Raw genomic sequence first — 16,864 nt, forward strand, 5'->3', positions numbered from 1 at the left:
TGCAAACCAACAGCTCAATATCGCAACTCTCATCACATTTCAGTGGCATGTCTAGATGTGGATTTCTATGTTGATTCCAGCGTGATGTTCATATTCAGGCCAGCATGCTTGCTTTCTCATATTAGTACCTGTGTCACATGTGCAACAATAACAACATATCATAGTTACATGACCTGGCTCATTTGTATTCAACATGAATGAATGATTGAATGAATGAATGAATGAATGAATGAATGAATTTCTTTATTTCCTCCAGAGTTGAATCCGAAGATTTTACATGGGCAAATACATTATTTACAGAACATCAATGAAATTACTTGACTATATACAAAGAAATCATGTTAAACACTGCTATGAATCGGTTGGATGAATAATTTACGATGTACATTTTAAGAGCAGTAAAGTGTTTAGTAGATATACATAAGGTGTTTCTTTAAATTCCATATGAAGTGGCAGAAAGACATTATGATGCTTTGCCAAGTATCGTAATCAAGTTCGTTTGTCAAGTCATGGACATCTGCACCGAGAAAGAATGAAAGCATATCATCATCGTCAAGCATATCTATTTTCACGTATACATCTACATCAAGTTTATCAATCAGGCATGAGAAGAAATTATTTCTGTCAGGCATAAACATTTCACAGTGCAAAATAATTTGGCAATCATAGTCATAGCAATGTCTATTGCAATGGTTACATTCTTTCGACACTTTTGCTCTTGATCCGATTTTAATACAAAGTTGCAGGGGTTGTCTTAGATGTGGATAGAGATACATTACATTATAAAGAACATGCATTTGTAACCGTTTATGAATTTTATGGTATCGTGAAAGATCCGGTCTCTGTGCTAGTCTCTCTCTCCAGATGTACTGTTCATTCTCTGATAGACGTATGATTACAAGAGCTCGCCAAGCCGATTTTGTTGGGAACGAACCGCTATCAGTATATCCCTTTATATAGTTATCCAAACGGTATTTTATAGCAGTATATAGAAGGATGTTGCATATGCTTACTGGACAGCTAATATTGACAAAAGCGTTGGTAGCAATGTGAGCACAAAATAGGTCTTTTGTTATTGAGTTACAATCGTTATTGCAGAGCCTTCCTAATAATTGCAGTCTACATTTATCAATATAGCCATTCATTGACCACATTCCCAAGTTAGAAATAGACGAATCGGTTGGATGTCTTTTACCAAATCCTTGTATATGACGAGCAAAGTAATTCACAAATGCATTCACAAATTGTATCACCATGACAAAAAAAATATCGCTGGAACATTACTTTGTGCGGTGTTAAAAAACAAACATACAAACAAAAACAGACATATAGAATAGTGTAATCCCGTATAATTTGGTTAGGGTGTATGAGTGATCGTAGTCTATTCAATGCTTCATTAAGTCAAGTCAAGTATTTTAAAGTTATATATTCATAATGATATTATGTTTCTACATGTCATGAATGCATATTTACGCAACACAGGTAGGCAATTTTACAGCTTTTCGCGACTTATTTATTGTTACCTGTACTATAACCTCATATTCCAATCTGTAATACATGCGTGGAAATGACTGTGTTTTGTGTACATTTTGGGTCAGTTTTCACTTAATGTTGAAAATCTGACCCTGATTCTTCGGTGTGACGACCGAAATGTTTAATCATTAAGCTACTCCTTTTCCACATGAAAAACTGCTGCAGCTATATGAATAGTAACAAGCAGAATGTACGGGGCAAGGTTATTGTTTTAACAGGTTTAAAAATACACATGCGTAGTGTTGTGTATTCTATTTTCTTCCACTTGATAATCAATAATGATGTCAGATTCAGTTCCTCAAGTTGCTCATGACGCTATCTTATTACAACTTCTTTTTATCAAATCTCATTTTCAGCGACAAGGTAGTATAATGTTCGAGACGCGAGTCATATAAGCATATAATCCTTCCGGGTACCTGTTTACTGCTTGGTGAAGAAAGACATATTTCGCTTATCAAAGTTATATTCAGTCGAAAAGAATTGTTTTAATTGCTGTTAAACGTGAAACCCCGTATCATTGATGAATCCATTGCAGACTAGGTGTCCTGGCTGCTCTGTTTTAACTGCAATAAATTGATAGAGAATACGTTTTAGAGATCACCGACTCACGACGGTTCGACTGGCGACAATCAATAGCTAAATTAGATTGTTCAAAATTGGCACACATCATTGTCATAGACTCAGCTTCCATATGGCACACATGGAACAGAAGATTTTCAAGATGAAGGTCATCTCTTCTAAATATCTTGTATGTTCGCATTGGGAGACTAAAACTGACTGGCATTGTCCTCCTATGGAAGCGACCAGATCCCGAATAGTGGCTTGGTAATGTTCACCAAATCTGCCTACAGTGCTTGTGCCAACTGCCGGAGGTTCTGTGGTTGTTGCTGACATGCTCGCAGTCGTTGATCAATTAACCCACTACGTTCCCCTGAGCGTGCACCAAGTTTGTTCTACTACTGTAGGAGATGTCCGCCTACATCATCACACTACCATCACCAAATCTGACCACTTCCTATATGCAGGTTTGTGCATAACGTTATCCGCGACGCCTGCAAACACGACGTCTACCACCTGCACACCAAAGCATAAAACGTCACGAAACCAAACCTGTCTCCATCGCAGTTGTGGCATACTTTGTGACCTTGACATCGTTGACGATGCAGCCACCGATGGGGCTTCAAAAAAGAAAGCAAATATCACCCCTGCTGTCGTACAGCCTTGTGGAAAGATTTTTGACGCTCAACATCTTTATGCTTAGATCTAAATATATAAAAAACAGATAAGGCGGTCCCACTGGTCAACTCTATTTCTAGTTAAGATGGGTAAATCAGTGGAAGGAACTATTTGAGGGCTATTGAACAATATCAGATCATCAGGCCAAATTTTCTTTTTTTGCCAATCCGAGCTGAAATTCTGATTCATGTGTGTAAAGAAACAGCAGAAGGGGAGCACAATTGGTGCTCGTGTTGATGCTCCGTTTTACCCCCACATTTTACATAGATGCTATCAATGAGAAAGTCCAGCATTTAACATATTGTTTTCTCAAATAAACATCAGATGGCATTTGCTTTCATTTTTGACAAATTGCCCTGAACCTCTGAATGTAGATATGTAACTGCATGTATGGTCACCACTTTTTGTAACAAATGCCCTTACGTTTGTCATGTGGGGTAATGGTATATAACATTGAAAAATCAAATGTTTTGACAAATTAGGAATTGGTTCTTTTAAGAGAATAAAAAAGGAAAAGCAAATCCTTTGGATTTTTGGGAATCCACATGGTATAAATTCCACATGGCTCAAATACTTTTTGTGCATATAAACTAAGTCCTCCCTTGATTGTATTTAGGATTATGGTTATGTATTAGACCCAGCAATATATCTCTCTTTGTGCCTATGGATTTGTGCATGTGAGCATGCTTGTAGCGGGGGTTGGTTTGCTAAAAATGCAGTATGCACATAGCCTCTTTTGGCGAATGTTATGTTGACAGACACAGCTAAAATATGGTTTTAGGCATAAATTAAGCTTTATTTTGACCAACCAGTGAAATGCTCAAGCGTCCAGTGCCTCTGAACCAAAGATGGCAAATTATTGGTATGCACCAGACTGGTATGTCATGTCGTGCTATTGGAGCACAACTGAACATTAATCACACTGTCATCAGCAGGCTAATACGTAAGCATACTGCTTCCGGTGAAGTGAAGGATGCACCGAGGTCTGGACGTCCCAGAAAAACCAATGACAGGGAAGATCGTGCTCTCGTACGCCAAGCCAGACGAAGCCCAAAGTCTACTTGTACACAGCTGCGACATGGATGGCATCCATACAACAGAGTGTCCATCAGCACCATCAGACGACGCCTTAATTCTGCAGGATTGAGAGCAAGACGACCAAAAAGACGTCCACTCCTCACAAATCAGCACCGCCATGCCCGTTTAGCCTGGTGCCAAGCACGTGCTCGCTGGAACCTGAGGACATTGAGAAGGATCCACCGGTCCGATGAAAGCAGATTTTTGCTGCATCAGACAGACGGGAGGGCACGAGTTTGGAGGCAGAGAGGCACAGCTTATGATCAGAGGAACATTTAAGCTGATGTTCCATTTGGGGGTGGATCGGTCATGGTGTGGGGGTGTTGTTCCTATGATTGTAAACTTGACCTCATCACAGTTCCTGGAACACTGAATGGACAGAGGTACCAGAACTTGATCCTGGACGGTGCTGTTGTGCCTCATTTCGATAACCATGCTCTCGCCACACGTCCAGTCTTCATGGACGATAATGCCAGACCACATCGTGCTCGAGCTGTTGTTCAACATGTCCAACACAACGCCATTGAGACACTACCCTGGCCTGACAGAAGTCCAGACATTAATCCTATTGAGCATGTGTGGGGCATTTGGGACGTAGGGTGAGAGCAAGGGATCCTCCTGTTCAGAACCTTCAGGAAATGACCCATGCATTGCATGATCAGTGGCAGCAGATCCCCCAACAGAGATTCAGACTTCTGGTGACCAGCATGAGACGGCGTGTAGAACATGTTATCCAAGTGCAAGGCGGTTACACCAGATACTGAGTTGGCCAGTCATTGTGGACCTTACTAGGGTGTTCGACATTAATAAAATGTGAACTGTGTTGTGTGTCTGTTGTAACGACTCCGGCAACCATACTTACTTCACCTTATTTCACGGTGATTTTAGTGAACTTTAGTTTGCTACAATTAAACCCTCAATTAGTGCTCAAATTCGGTCTTGTGTTGTCGATTGTCTGACTGAACGCTCACATGAGGCCATATAAACAGGTGAATGTGCTTTTCTAAGCACCAATTTTATGAGGTTGAAGATCCAGTTTTACTTAGTGAAAAAAAGTGGGTGGTGCGATATTTATTACGAGGTGTATAAGTGCAATAATCTTGGACGCGACGTTAAACCCAATTTCAACCTCACCTCACATGTATTTTGGATTCCAAATTCAGATGCGAAACATCAAAAATACAATTCACGTTATATTTACTTCCACATTACGAATATTATTAGTGCTGTTGAAAAAATCACATATTCCGTCATTGCTAGCATGCCAAAACTAAATTAGAAATCAAGCGAGATAATATATTGTGTGGTACACCTAATTGGCATAACCAGTTTGTTTGTTAGTAAGCTATATTACAAAAGCGTAAATAATCAAATCTGTATCTGACATTCCAATATTTGATATTCGAATCAAAGTTTTCCGTAGTTGGGTAAGATAACACGCCATCAACGCAAAACACCGGGCCTGACCACCCTGTTACGGGTACCTGCGCTCCTAATTAAATCCGAGTCCCCACGGTAGCAGTGGAGTTTACAACAGTCAGAAGCATACTTATTTTTTTTGCATGTGTGTCCTTTTTTAATGAGAAATGGTAGGTGCCTAAGATTGTAGCAGATAGAGAAATTTGACACTTTTCGAAAGGAAACCACAAAATGTCATACACCAAAGACGATTTTTGTGCATGATAGTTCTTTTTGTGAATGGTTATGTAATTTATTCTAGTGCCATCCTTGAAGCACACCTTTAGTACAATTAAACTTATAGTAATTTTTATCCCCGCCATCGTCTCATTTGTATCGCCATGTGCTGGGAAGTATTCCAGGTGGCAAGTAATTTTAGAGGAAAATGAATAGTAGAAGGCAGGAATTGTGCAATTCGACTTGAGGTCATCATCGTCCTTCTTGTCTCTTCTCCTGGGAGATGAAAATGATATTTACAGAGCCAGTGATGCACTGTTGGGGTACAAAATGTTGCGATATGAGAATACAGGCACGTGTGGAATTTGACGCTGTAGAAATCTACTCCTTTTTCTTATTATTACTCCCAGAAATCGCAGAAAGAGAGGGCTTTATCACTTAGTAGATGGGAAGAAATAAGGTGAATCAGTCTGTTAAAGATGAATCATTCATCGCCCGTTGTCATTAATTTACGTGATTCGGATGTTGACAGGATGCGGCTTATCTGCACCCATACCACTAACCAGCATGCTTATGCAGAATACTGATTGGTATGTTTGAACAAGCGAAGGGGCGTGGCCTCTGTGGAGCTTAAAATGGAGCCCTATTACACCTCAGTGTATTCAGTGACTGATACACATCGTGAACATCATCATGGGATTCGGCTACGGACCTGACGACGGTAAGAGCTTTCACGAACTACTTTTCTTATTCGGCAACTGATTTTTAGTTTTTTTTATAGCTAAAATAGCTTCCTCTGATTATAAAACCAAAATGAAGTAACGGTGAAATCGACATAACCATTACCATTGTCATAAGACATTTCCACTAAAAGCATAGCCAACCACGATTGCGACTATATCATAAGCAACTGACTTATCGTTTGTAAATCACAATCAAATAGTGATGATACCATATGTTCGCAAAACGGTGAACTTATATTTTCCAATCGGCGGCACCCATCACAATCACATTCAAAGGCAAGTCATTTGTTCACCTGAACAAAATTAAATTGAATCTGACATAATTAGAAACCACCGCTGCGTCATATTTGGAAATGTCCTCCACATGTCTCTCTTAAAAAACACAAATGAAAGCTTTGAATGTTGTAGCCCTGACCAAAGAACTATTGAAGTTAGAGTCGCATGGCGTTCACAATTTGATGTAGTCATCACCTTTTCAACAATTGGGGGTACAGATGGTACAGTAGTCAAATTACCCGCAATCTGTAATGAAGAGTTAGATCCACTGACCGTCGTTTCGCACCTCGGGTATGTCGTCAAATGGTCTTTACCATACGGATGTTACCAGAGATGTCAGCGACGTGCTTTTGGTCCACGTCAAGGTCACACGCCATGATTTAAATAAAGTTCTATACTGGATACTTCTCAGCTCCTTGTCTGTTGAAGGACCTGCACACTGGATCCTGGAGTACCCAAAAGCAGGTGGTCGCCACCAGTCTCCTGTTGATATTGAAACTGAATTGGTTGAATATGACTCTGACATCCATGAACATCCACTTAAAATTGACTTCAAGACGGAGCACGACCCGGAAGCACAGAACAATGGACACTCCTTTGTAGTTGGAATTACGGAGGAGTCAAGTAAGTCCCCCCTCTCCCTCCAAATAAATATAATTTAAAAATAAATATAAATAACAAAAAATAACGATAAATAATTACCATTTCCGTGTTAGAAAGGGTCCAAACTATGAAGTCTGTGCTTTCATTTTCAAGTTATTAATCGTGTTTCGTTTCCTTCCCATACATGTGTATGCTTTCTACAAAAACAGCTGTAACTGGCGGAATCCTCGGGAAGGAGGAATACAATTTGAAGCAGTTCCATTTCCACTGGGGTGGCACCCCCAATGTCGGCTCGGAACATACGGTTAATGGGAAACATTATGCCGCAGAGGTGCGTGATTCAACAAGCAGTCTCTTCCAAGAAAAAAACCCCGTCATACATCGTAAGTAAGGATAAGAATTTATGGGTGAACAACTTCTTTATTACAATTAAGAGCGACGTTTCGGTGTAGGTTCACTTGCTTGATAACGGTGTTAGAACCTACACCGAAACGTCGCTCTTAATTGTAATAAAGAAGTTGTTCATCCATAAATTCTTATCCTTACTTAGTACTCCAACTTCTAAATGCCTATCAAAGAAGTTAACCGTCATACATCACTCGTATATGTATTAGCAAATGTACTTCCGTACTTCTAAAATAAAAGAATTTGTCAAATGTCATAATTTCAAATGTTTGACATGTTTTGTTTTATTCTAGTTTGTTGGATGAACAAATATAAGACATAAAACGATTTGATAGTGCACGCATTAAGACAGAGATATTGGCACTGACAGAACTATGCAGAGTGGTACATGATGATGCTTGAGAAAATGTCTCACATATACAGTCAGACATATTTATTTCGAATATGTGGCCTTGAGGCCATATGTACAATGACATTTTGCGAAAGGACAATTTGTCGTGGAGAACCATTTGTATATTAGATCTGATTAGATGCACACATTTGAGTCGTATTAATATTTAAGTATCATCTTTCTTTCAATTATCTTATTAACAAAAACTGCTAGTCTGAGAAGAATGTGTCTATTTTTGCTGTTCATTATCTGTACACATTTTCTTTGTGTTTCAAACGTATAAAAATAGTTAGGCAGGTATTTGATTCTTATATCTTCGTCTACTGGACATTATAAAATCTCATGGTATTCATCATCTTGGTGATACTTGCAGTCAGGATACATCGATTTTAAAATACCTTTGAAATGTCTGTATAACTGTATATTGAGGATATGTATACCACATCTAAACTTCATTTAACATCAGTTTAAACACGGTTGGTTGGTTGGTTTGTTGTTTTACGCCGCACTCAGCAATATTCCTGCTATATGACGGCGGTCTGTAAATAATCGAATCTGGACCAGACAATCCAGTGATTAATATCATGAGCATCGATCCACGCAGTTGGGATCGATGACATACATCGACAAAGTCAGCGAGCCTGGCTACCCGATCACCATTTACGACAAGCATAGTCGCCTTTTACGGCAAGCATGTGTTGCTGAAGACCTATTCTACCCAGTTCACAGAGATCGAATAGTTGTTATATACATTTCTGGTATTATTTCCATCCCAAAATGTATGAGGTATGTAGCGATTTTGAACATCTGATATCCGCATTGACAATACATATCTTTACATCGTTACTTAAACATTTTTAAGAACATAATTTCCAACATCCACGCATATGCAAATCCATGCGAAAAAAGAATTTCTCTACCCCAGTGCCATCAAGGCGTTTGAGCATAAAGAGGGTAATCGTCTCGAGTATCCTGCATCTGGTCTGAGCATAGGTATCAAGTATGAGATAGCTGGTGTATGCCACATTTGGAGTAAGCCTTATTTGGGAATCAGCAGCCGACGCCAAGAACAAATTTGCAAGATTTGGAATGAATTTTCTCAATACTGTGGCAATAGAAGGTCCCCTAAAGTTCCGCGCCGTACATCAGCGATTCGAGGTATATTTCTATAAACTGCTCAGCTGAATACACTGATTATGTGCTTGCCTTGAAAGTAGGTCACATGTATTTAATAAATAAATAAATAAAGACATGGAATTGTTTAGCAAAGAGATTTGTAGTACGATACTTCTTCTAGATTTTTTGGACTGAAGAACGATTACTCATGTTTAGATATCTTTCCACCTTTCTTGAAAATAACAACTTTAGTTTTGTTAGTATTTAGATATACGATTCATATACAATCGTTATGATAGCAACTGAATAATGTGAAAAATACTAACGGCACCATCATGATGTTTCAGCTTCATTTCGTGTCCTATGACCCTAAGAGATACGGAACATTTGAGGAGGCTATTTCCAAGAAGGATGGCCTGGCGGTGATTGGAGTTTTCATCGAGGTTGTAAACTAATTCTTTTGTTATCCTTAGCTTTGGTTTCACCAACATAGCAAACGTGTGTACAGCCTGCGTTCCTTCCCTATTAAGTTAACCGGAAGTGCTGTTCAAAGAAGCATTATGTACTGTAACCAGAATTCACTCGCATGAAATATTGAATAGTTGTTGATAAATGGCTAAATGTCCCAATCGTTAAAGGCTGCAACACATGGTTAGGTCAAGCAAAGACTGTCAAACCAAACATGCCGTCATATCTTTAAAAAAAACATTCTTCGTGAATGATCACATAAAATCTAGTACATAAAAGTTTCATTCAAATTCGGGATTGAACACTTCAGGAAGGGAAACAGGAAAACAAAGAATTCGAAAAACTGTGCCAGCTGATGCCGGGGGTTGAGAAAGCGGACACCTGCTGTCTTATGGAAGACGCTTTTCATCCTTCTGAACTGCTGCCATGTAAGTCCATTAAAACATATTGCATCATATGTGTGTGTATGTATGTATGTATGTATGTATGTATGTATGAGAATGATTGTTATGTCTATTTGTAGTTTAACGTCACACTCTGCAATAGTTATATGATGGTGATCTGTAAAAAATCGATTCTGGACCAGATATCCAGTGATTGATGTCATGAGCATCGATAAAAACATTTGGGATCAACCAAGTCAGCGAGTCTGACCACTCGATCTCGTTAGTCGCCTCTTACAAGCATAGTCGTCTTTTTATGGATATTCACGGGTCTGAATGAATGGGTGAGTGAGTGAGTGAGTGAGTGAGTGAATAGACCAGATACACCTGTGATTGTCTATGGGTATCAACCAGACACTAACCTAGTATTCGAATTCTAAAAGGTAACAGAAGTAACTAGAAGCCTATTCCCCCAGGAATACTATGTGTGTAAAGCATCCATGTGTGTGAGTGGCCTTACTGGCAATGCTGTGGAAATGTACATTTGATGTCTGGTCTCTTGCAGCTGATACAACAAAGTACTATACCTACCCTGGATCTCTGACCACGCCCCCTTGTTTGGAATGTGTCACATGGATAGTAATGGCAGAACCCATCCTAGTGTCTGAACGCCAGGTTTGTTCCTTATTTCTGTAATTATTAAAAAATCAGTTTTTCATCGAGAATATTCGAAATCAGAGACGACCCTTTTGATATATGTTCTTCTTACAGATACACAGGTCCATTGCCAGTGGTGCGATTTGTCAAAAAGGTTATACTTGGTGTATTGTGTATATAGAACTGCTCTTTATTCGATACTACTTAATGAATTATGGAACAATTGTTGACATGTGACAACACAAATAGAAATACCTTGTTTACAAATAACCACTTGTTTATCAGCTGAAGAGTCTGAGATACCTGAAAGATCCACATGGTGGACACCTTGAAAACAACTTCCGGCCCACCATGCCTCTTGGAGACAGGGTGGTGAAAGCGTCCTTCAAATGATGAGCTGAATGCAGCGAGATGGGCATTGGATCGCATCTGTGGTTTACGCTAAATAGAATCTGTTTCGGTTATTCTCTTGCACTCATAATTTATAACTTATCTACATGTGCACTAATCACTACTACTCTATACCACATCTAGAATAACCGCAGAAACTGCACCAGCACTTGTATCTGTAAGACGTAAAAGAATGTAGGTGCTGCTGTTTGTCTCACTCGGACTAAAGATAAATGCTGGTCACATATTTTCAGACAAATACAACGTTTGCGATCTGCAATGATCACATAATGAAGTGTTCACCATATCATATGGTTATGAGACTACGGTTGTTTGTAGATGTGCAGCCATAGAATTATGTCAAAAATATTATTTAGAGAGAATGACAATAATGGTTTGTTTACATCTTATCCTTCCTCTCAATGACCTCTGACTATGGTGGTTTTTCAGAAGATATGTTGCCACGTGCACATGTACAATCAGAAAATAAAATAAATCCTTAAATTATTCGCTTTGTGTTTTACTCCATCGTATCTACGTTTGTACTGTATAATTGTACATATTTTGAAACAGCGGATGAGTGAATGCTGTGAATTATTGCAACATAATCGACACCCAAACCAGATTGTGGCAAGACCGACAAGGATCCGTCAGGGTAGAGGTACACACAACCAGCTAGGCAACGTGTTGTAACAGACATACTCATTTCAACCAAGTCTCAAGTAAACACAAGGAGGTAAACGAGAAGGTTCTGAATCTGAGGCGCATGGTTTGCTTTAGCTTTGCCATTGAAACCAGTTGCTGGTTCTAGTAAAAGGAGATAACAGTGCTGGATTCTTTGGGGTTTTTTTGGTCTCTATTGCCTCGCTCAGCAACATTTCAGCTACATGACGGCGATCTCTATATGATCGAGTACAAGACCCGTGAAGATTCCGGGGTAGAATAGGTCTTCAGCAACCCATACTTGCTTTAAAAGGCGACTATGCTTGTCGTAAAAGGCGACTAACGGGATCGGGTGGTCAGGCTCGCTGACTTGGTTGATACATGTCATCGATCCCCATTGCGTGGATCGATGCTCATGATGTCAATCACTGGATTGTCTGGTCCAGATTCGATTAATTAACAGATTGCCGTCATATAGCTTGAATATTGCTGAGTGTGGCGTTAAACAACAAACAAACGAGTACAAATCAGACAGCCCAGATTGTGGCAACACCGACAACGATCCGTCAGGGTAGGGTGGCACACAACCACCCAGGTCATGCTGCTCATTTGAGTCCACCCTCCCAAACCAGTGAAATCGCCTCATCTGATTCCTATTTACATATTTCATAAGAATTCCGACAGAATAAAACTTGGTTCTCTGAAATGCACATGCAGAACAACACGCATGTAATGTAATGTCTTCAAGCATCATACAGATGTGTATTTGGCAGATAGAAACAGCGTTTTTGAATTTTGACGTGTATCGATATAATTATCTATTACCTGTACTACAGATCACGTGATTTGTACACTCCCCCTGGAACTGCGAGCCACAATACCGATAGGTGGGTACGGGTATCGGACAACCTGTATCAAAGGATAGTTAGTTGTTCGACCAAAGATAATATTGTCTTATGTTGAGGTGGTATTCTTTCGCCTCACCATGTTCTCACGTGAGTTACCCCCCTTCCTTTGCCTAGTTTGAGGACAGGTCAGTTGATGGCTCTATTGACACACCCAGCTCTCGCCATGGTAATATTGTTTTATTTGTAATACCCATAGTGGACATAGCTTGTGGAAACGCTATACAATAGCGTATTTCATACAATGTATTTTTCTCACAAACATTAAAACATGCATTTCAGTAGGTTTTGCACCAATGTTTGATATAAATAACAACCTTGGAAAGCACTGAATATGGGTGACAAAATCAAAATAGTATCAGCAAATTGCTGGGGCCTAGCAGATAAAAAACCGTAAAGAAGTAATGAACCTATGGCGAAAGAAAAAAAGCTCCTTTAATATGTCTACAAGACATTCATATTTATAAAGAAGATGTATCTAAATGACAAATAAATGATGACTTTAAAGTGTAAAAGCACCTTACAAGTTAAATGCAAGAGGAGTTGAAATTTTGTTTAGTAATAATTTAGAAATAACAATCAATAGATTTAAACACGATATTAATGGAAACTATATATACTACTCAAAAGAAGTTAAGGATCACCTGATTCTTTCATATTACTATAGTTAATCTCTCATGTCATGACAGATTAACTTTACCATTATGAAAGAATCGGGTGATCCTTAACTACTTTTGAGTAGTATATTAGCAGATATCACTATAGAGGCCATAAGGTTAACTCTGAATAATATTTATGGGCCAAATCAAGATGAACCTACTTTCTGCAATTCTTAGTTCAATAATATTGACGAATTTGAAATACGAATCACTGGTTATATGAGGCGATTGGAACTTGGTACTCAACCAAGCTGTCGATTTGGAAAATTATAAGCTTATCACCAAACTCAAAGCAAGAAGGTTAGTACTTGAAAACAAAACAGAACTCTTTTATCTAATTGATATTTCGAGAGAAAAAAGTCAAGATGCTGAGAAATACACATTTAGGTTGTTTACAACAGACTAGACTAGATTTCTTCTTGGTCTCACAAGGCATAGCAAATACAGCTACTGATTATACAATTATACCGGAATACATATCTAATCACTCTGCAATAACTATGACTTTTTCAAGCGCTCTTAAGCCATGAAAGAGGTAGTGACTCCTTGTAGTTGAATACATCTTTACTGTTTAACAATGTATATATCCAAATAGTGAAAGACACCCTTGAAGAAACAAAGCTAGAATATTCTTACCGTAAATATACTAAAGATGAAGTGAAAACAATTGAAGACCTGAACTTAGAATTAAAAATCCGTGATACTCTCTTTTAATAAACATTTTTGATAAAAGTGAGAGGCAAATCAATTACTTTTTTCCACAAAAATGAAGAAAGCAAAATCTTAGCGGAAAAGATAAAACAAAGAGAAGGGGAAATTAGGGAAACATTCAGAATATGAGGGATCAAAGCTGTCAGACATATCTAAATATAAAATACTGGAAGAAGAATCAAGGGGAACACAAATAAGAAACAAAATCGGAGGAAAGAAGGGAAACCATCTGAACATCTAGAAAACAGGAACTATACCAGTAGACTAATTAACAGGGGAGTTAATAACCTATCGACAACTGAACAAAGAAATTGTATAAGAACTATACTCTTCCCCTGGAGGAATAACAAGTGAATCAAAATTTATTACACAAACTCAATATACCAAAACTTAGTAAATCACAGTTTGATTATTTAGAAAACATGATTAACATGTATGAAATAACAAAAGCTGTAACATCTATGCCAAATAACAAAAGCCCTGGTATTGATGGATTTATAGTAGCTAGTGTTTCAAATGTTTCTGGAAGGATCTTGGAATATTAGTATACAGATATATTACATTTAGAAATAACACTTCAATTCTTAACAATCAACAGAGGTGTCATGCCTTATGCCCAAACGCACTAAAGATAAACAACTACTAAAAACCTGGCTGCATGTATAGCAAACAGAATTAAAAGGACACTTGATATTCTTTTCATGAAAACCAAACGTGCTTAATCCCTGGACGATGTATTAGGAACAAAATACGACAACTACACTACTGCCTAAAAGTTCATTCCCCTAACACGCGTTGAGAACACGTGTAACACGCATGTGACACGGGTGCTCAACGGGTTGCACACGGGTTAAGCACCCGTTGAAACACGCGTGTGCAACGGGTGTGCAGCACGTGTGGAACCCGTTGAGCACACGTTGGTTACTCGTTGCTCACGCGTGTGCCACGCGTGTTACACGGGACCGGATTTCAGTTGAAGTTGGAAAATATATCAAATGAATAGTGAGATAAATCAAAACAGTGAGATGTGAATCTTGAGTTAATGAGCGGCCATTGACCTGTGTTTACCAGACCATAAACACAAGGTCGGCCCGTCTTAATTAGTGTTAGGTTGCTGGACGTTTATGGCATGAACCATTCCACGAGGGTCCAGTCTAGCCATTGTGGCTACGCGACAGTAGAACAGTAGTGATTTTAGAGTCGAGTTCATTGCTAGGGGAACCTCGAGTTGACACGATTGTCGCGAGTTGATAAATGTTCGCCATTAATGAAGTGAGTGTTTGTGGATTGCGGACATATTCGTTTTAAGTTTTGCCCACCTGAGTCATTCAGGGTGACTGCAAATATAACGTTTTTCGTTCGCCAAATTTATGCTTTAGACAGTACAATTATGATAGAACAGTCACCACTACTTATGTCATATTTTGTCACGTAGGAATATGTCCCATTTTCCCACAACCCACTTTCTGTCTGGTATTTTGTAAGAAGTATTAAGAGGCAGTTGTGTTTGGGACTCTAACATTCATCACTTACTCTAAGAGGATATTGGAAATGAATATGAACATGTTGTCTCACTGTTGATAGAATTTGAGATCTTCACAATCACCGGGTGTGACCATGTATATGACATCGTGTTTGAAATCAAGTTTCATAATAAGCCTGGTTTACTATTACTCATAGATTTTGATAAAGCTTTTGATACTGTTTCAAAACAATTATATATATGTGTATATATATATAAATACACACACACACACACATACATATACATATACATATATATATATATATATATATATATATATATATATATATACTCATAAATAATGCTTCTCCATGCATCATACAAAATGGACACCTATCTTCATTCTTCTATGACGAAAGGGGATGTAGAGAAGGAGACCCAATGTCTCCCTATCTATTCATCCTGACGTATATACGTGTATTTCTGGCGTGTATATACTATTCTGCAGTTTTACATGTATACCTCACTCAGAAACAGTATACCACCATTTCTTTCACTAATGCCGAGCACCAGGCAGGGTAACAACAAGTACCATCTTTTAGATATATTGACATGACCCGAACGGTGTCAAATGATTACTTAAGAGGCTATCATTTCGGTCTTTCATTAATTTAGATACGTTTATCTCCATTCGTTCCGCGGCAGACTGTGGGTAATTCGGCATGGCGCGAGAGGCGAACTGACCTTGCCTGGGGTAGGGTGGCAGGTATCATTAGAACTGTTTGATATGCATTGTAAAGTAATAAATATTCGTCAAAAGAAAACAAACACCTATTTGAACAATGCAACAATTTAATACTTTGGTTATATAAACCATCCAAATACGACAGAAACAAGCTACTAATTATCTGAGAAGTAGTTGCCGATATTTGGAAATTTGGAAAGAGGTAGAAGTGCCAGTTTTTACATTATGTGCAAGATTGAAATTTGAAGTGACAGTGGTGGATACGAGACTGACTGTCGAATCTGAAACCTGTTGAATCGAAGAATAGCACTTTTTCTGATCGGCGGACAAGTCAGTGTGATGAGTCAGTTATGATTTCACGTGCCTCTACCCCGGCATGCGACAATAGAGGGACACTGGTGGCCCTAACGCAGGGATTCTTTGGAAATAGTTTTCATCATTTGGGACAGAGGATTCATGCCAAGCGGATTTAACGTGTACCAGCATGGATAACTAGCAGTGACAGTTTTGCGGGGACCAAGTATTTTGGAGAAAAAAATTCGATTTCAAAAATTCCGAAATCCATCATGTCTGTTGTGTTGATATCAGCCATTTTGGTGGTCTAACGGAAGTAGTGCAACAGTGTTGTCGGGTGTATAAGTGCGCAGTGAAGCGGTCATAAAATCAGAATTTTTGGTTTTTACTATTTCAATACAATATTTATGACACATCATACAGGCAGATTCTTGCTGCTACTAGTTTGCTAATTTTGCTCGTGGTGGATACTTGTAATACTAGCTTGGGATGTAGAGCTTTCTGTTTTC

At 38.7% G+C, this 16,864-nt stretch overlaps 1 protein-coding gene across 1 annotated transcript; it reads left to right on the forward strand.

Annotated features, from left to right (window-relative positions):
* The first annotated feature begins 6,174 nt into the window (after nucleotides 1–6,174).
* LOC139445163 (carbonic anhydrase 7-like) lies at nucleotides 6,175–10,916 on the forward strand. Its single transcript, XM_071226280.1, has 7 exons — nucleotides 6,175–6,202; nucleotides 6,930–7,124; nucleotides 7,313–7,434; nucleotides 9,363–9,458; nucleotides 9,794–9,911; nucleotides 10,432–10,541; nucleotides 10,809–10,916. Exons 1-7 carry the CDS (start codon nucleotides 6,175–6,177, stop codon nucleotides 10,914–10,916), a joined length of 777 nt encoding a protein of 258 aa, XP_071082381.1.
* The last annotated feature ends 5,948 nt before the right edge of the window (nucleotides 10,917–16,864 follow it).

The sequence above is a fragment of the Haliotis cracherodii genome, unplaced genomic scaffold (assembly GCF_022045235.1).
Source record: "Haliotis cracherodii isolate W230 unplaced genomic scaffold, xgHalCrac1.p SCAF_10, whole genome shotgun sequence".
NCBI lineage: Eukaryota > Metazoa > Mollusca > Gastropoda > Lepetellida > Haliotidae > Haliotis > Haliotis cracherodii.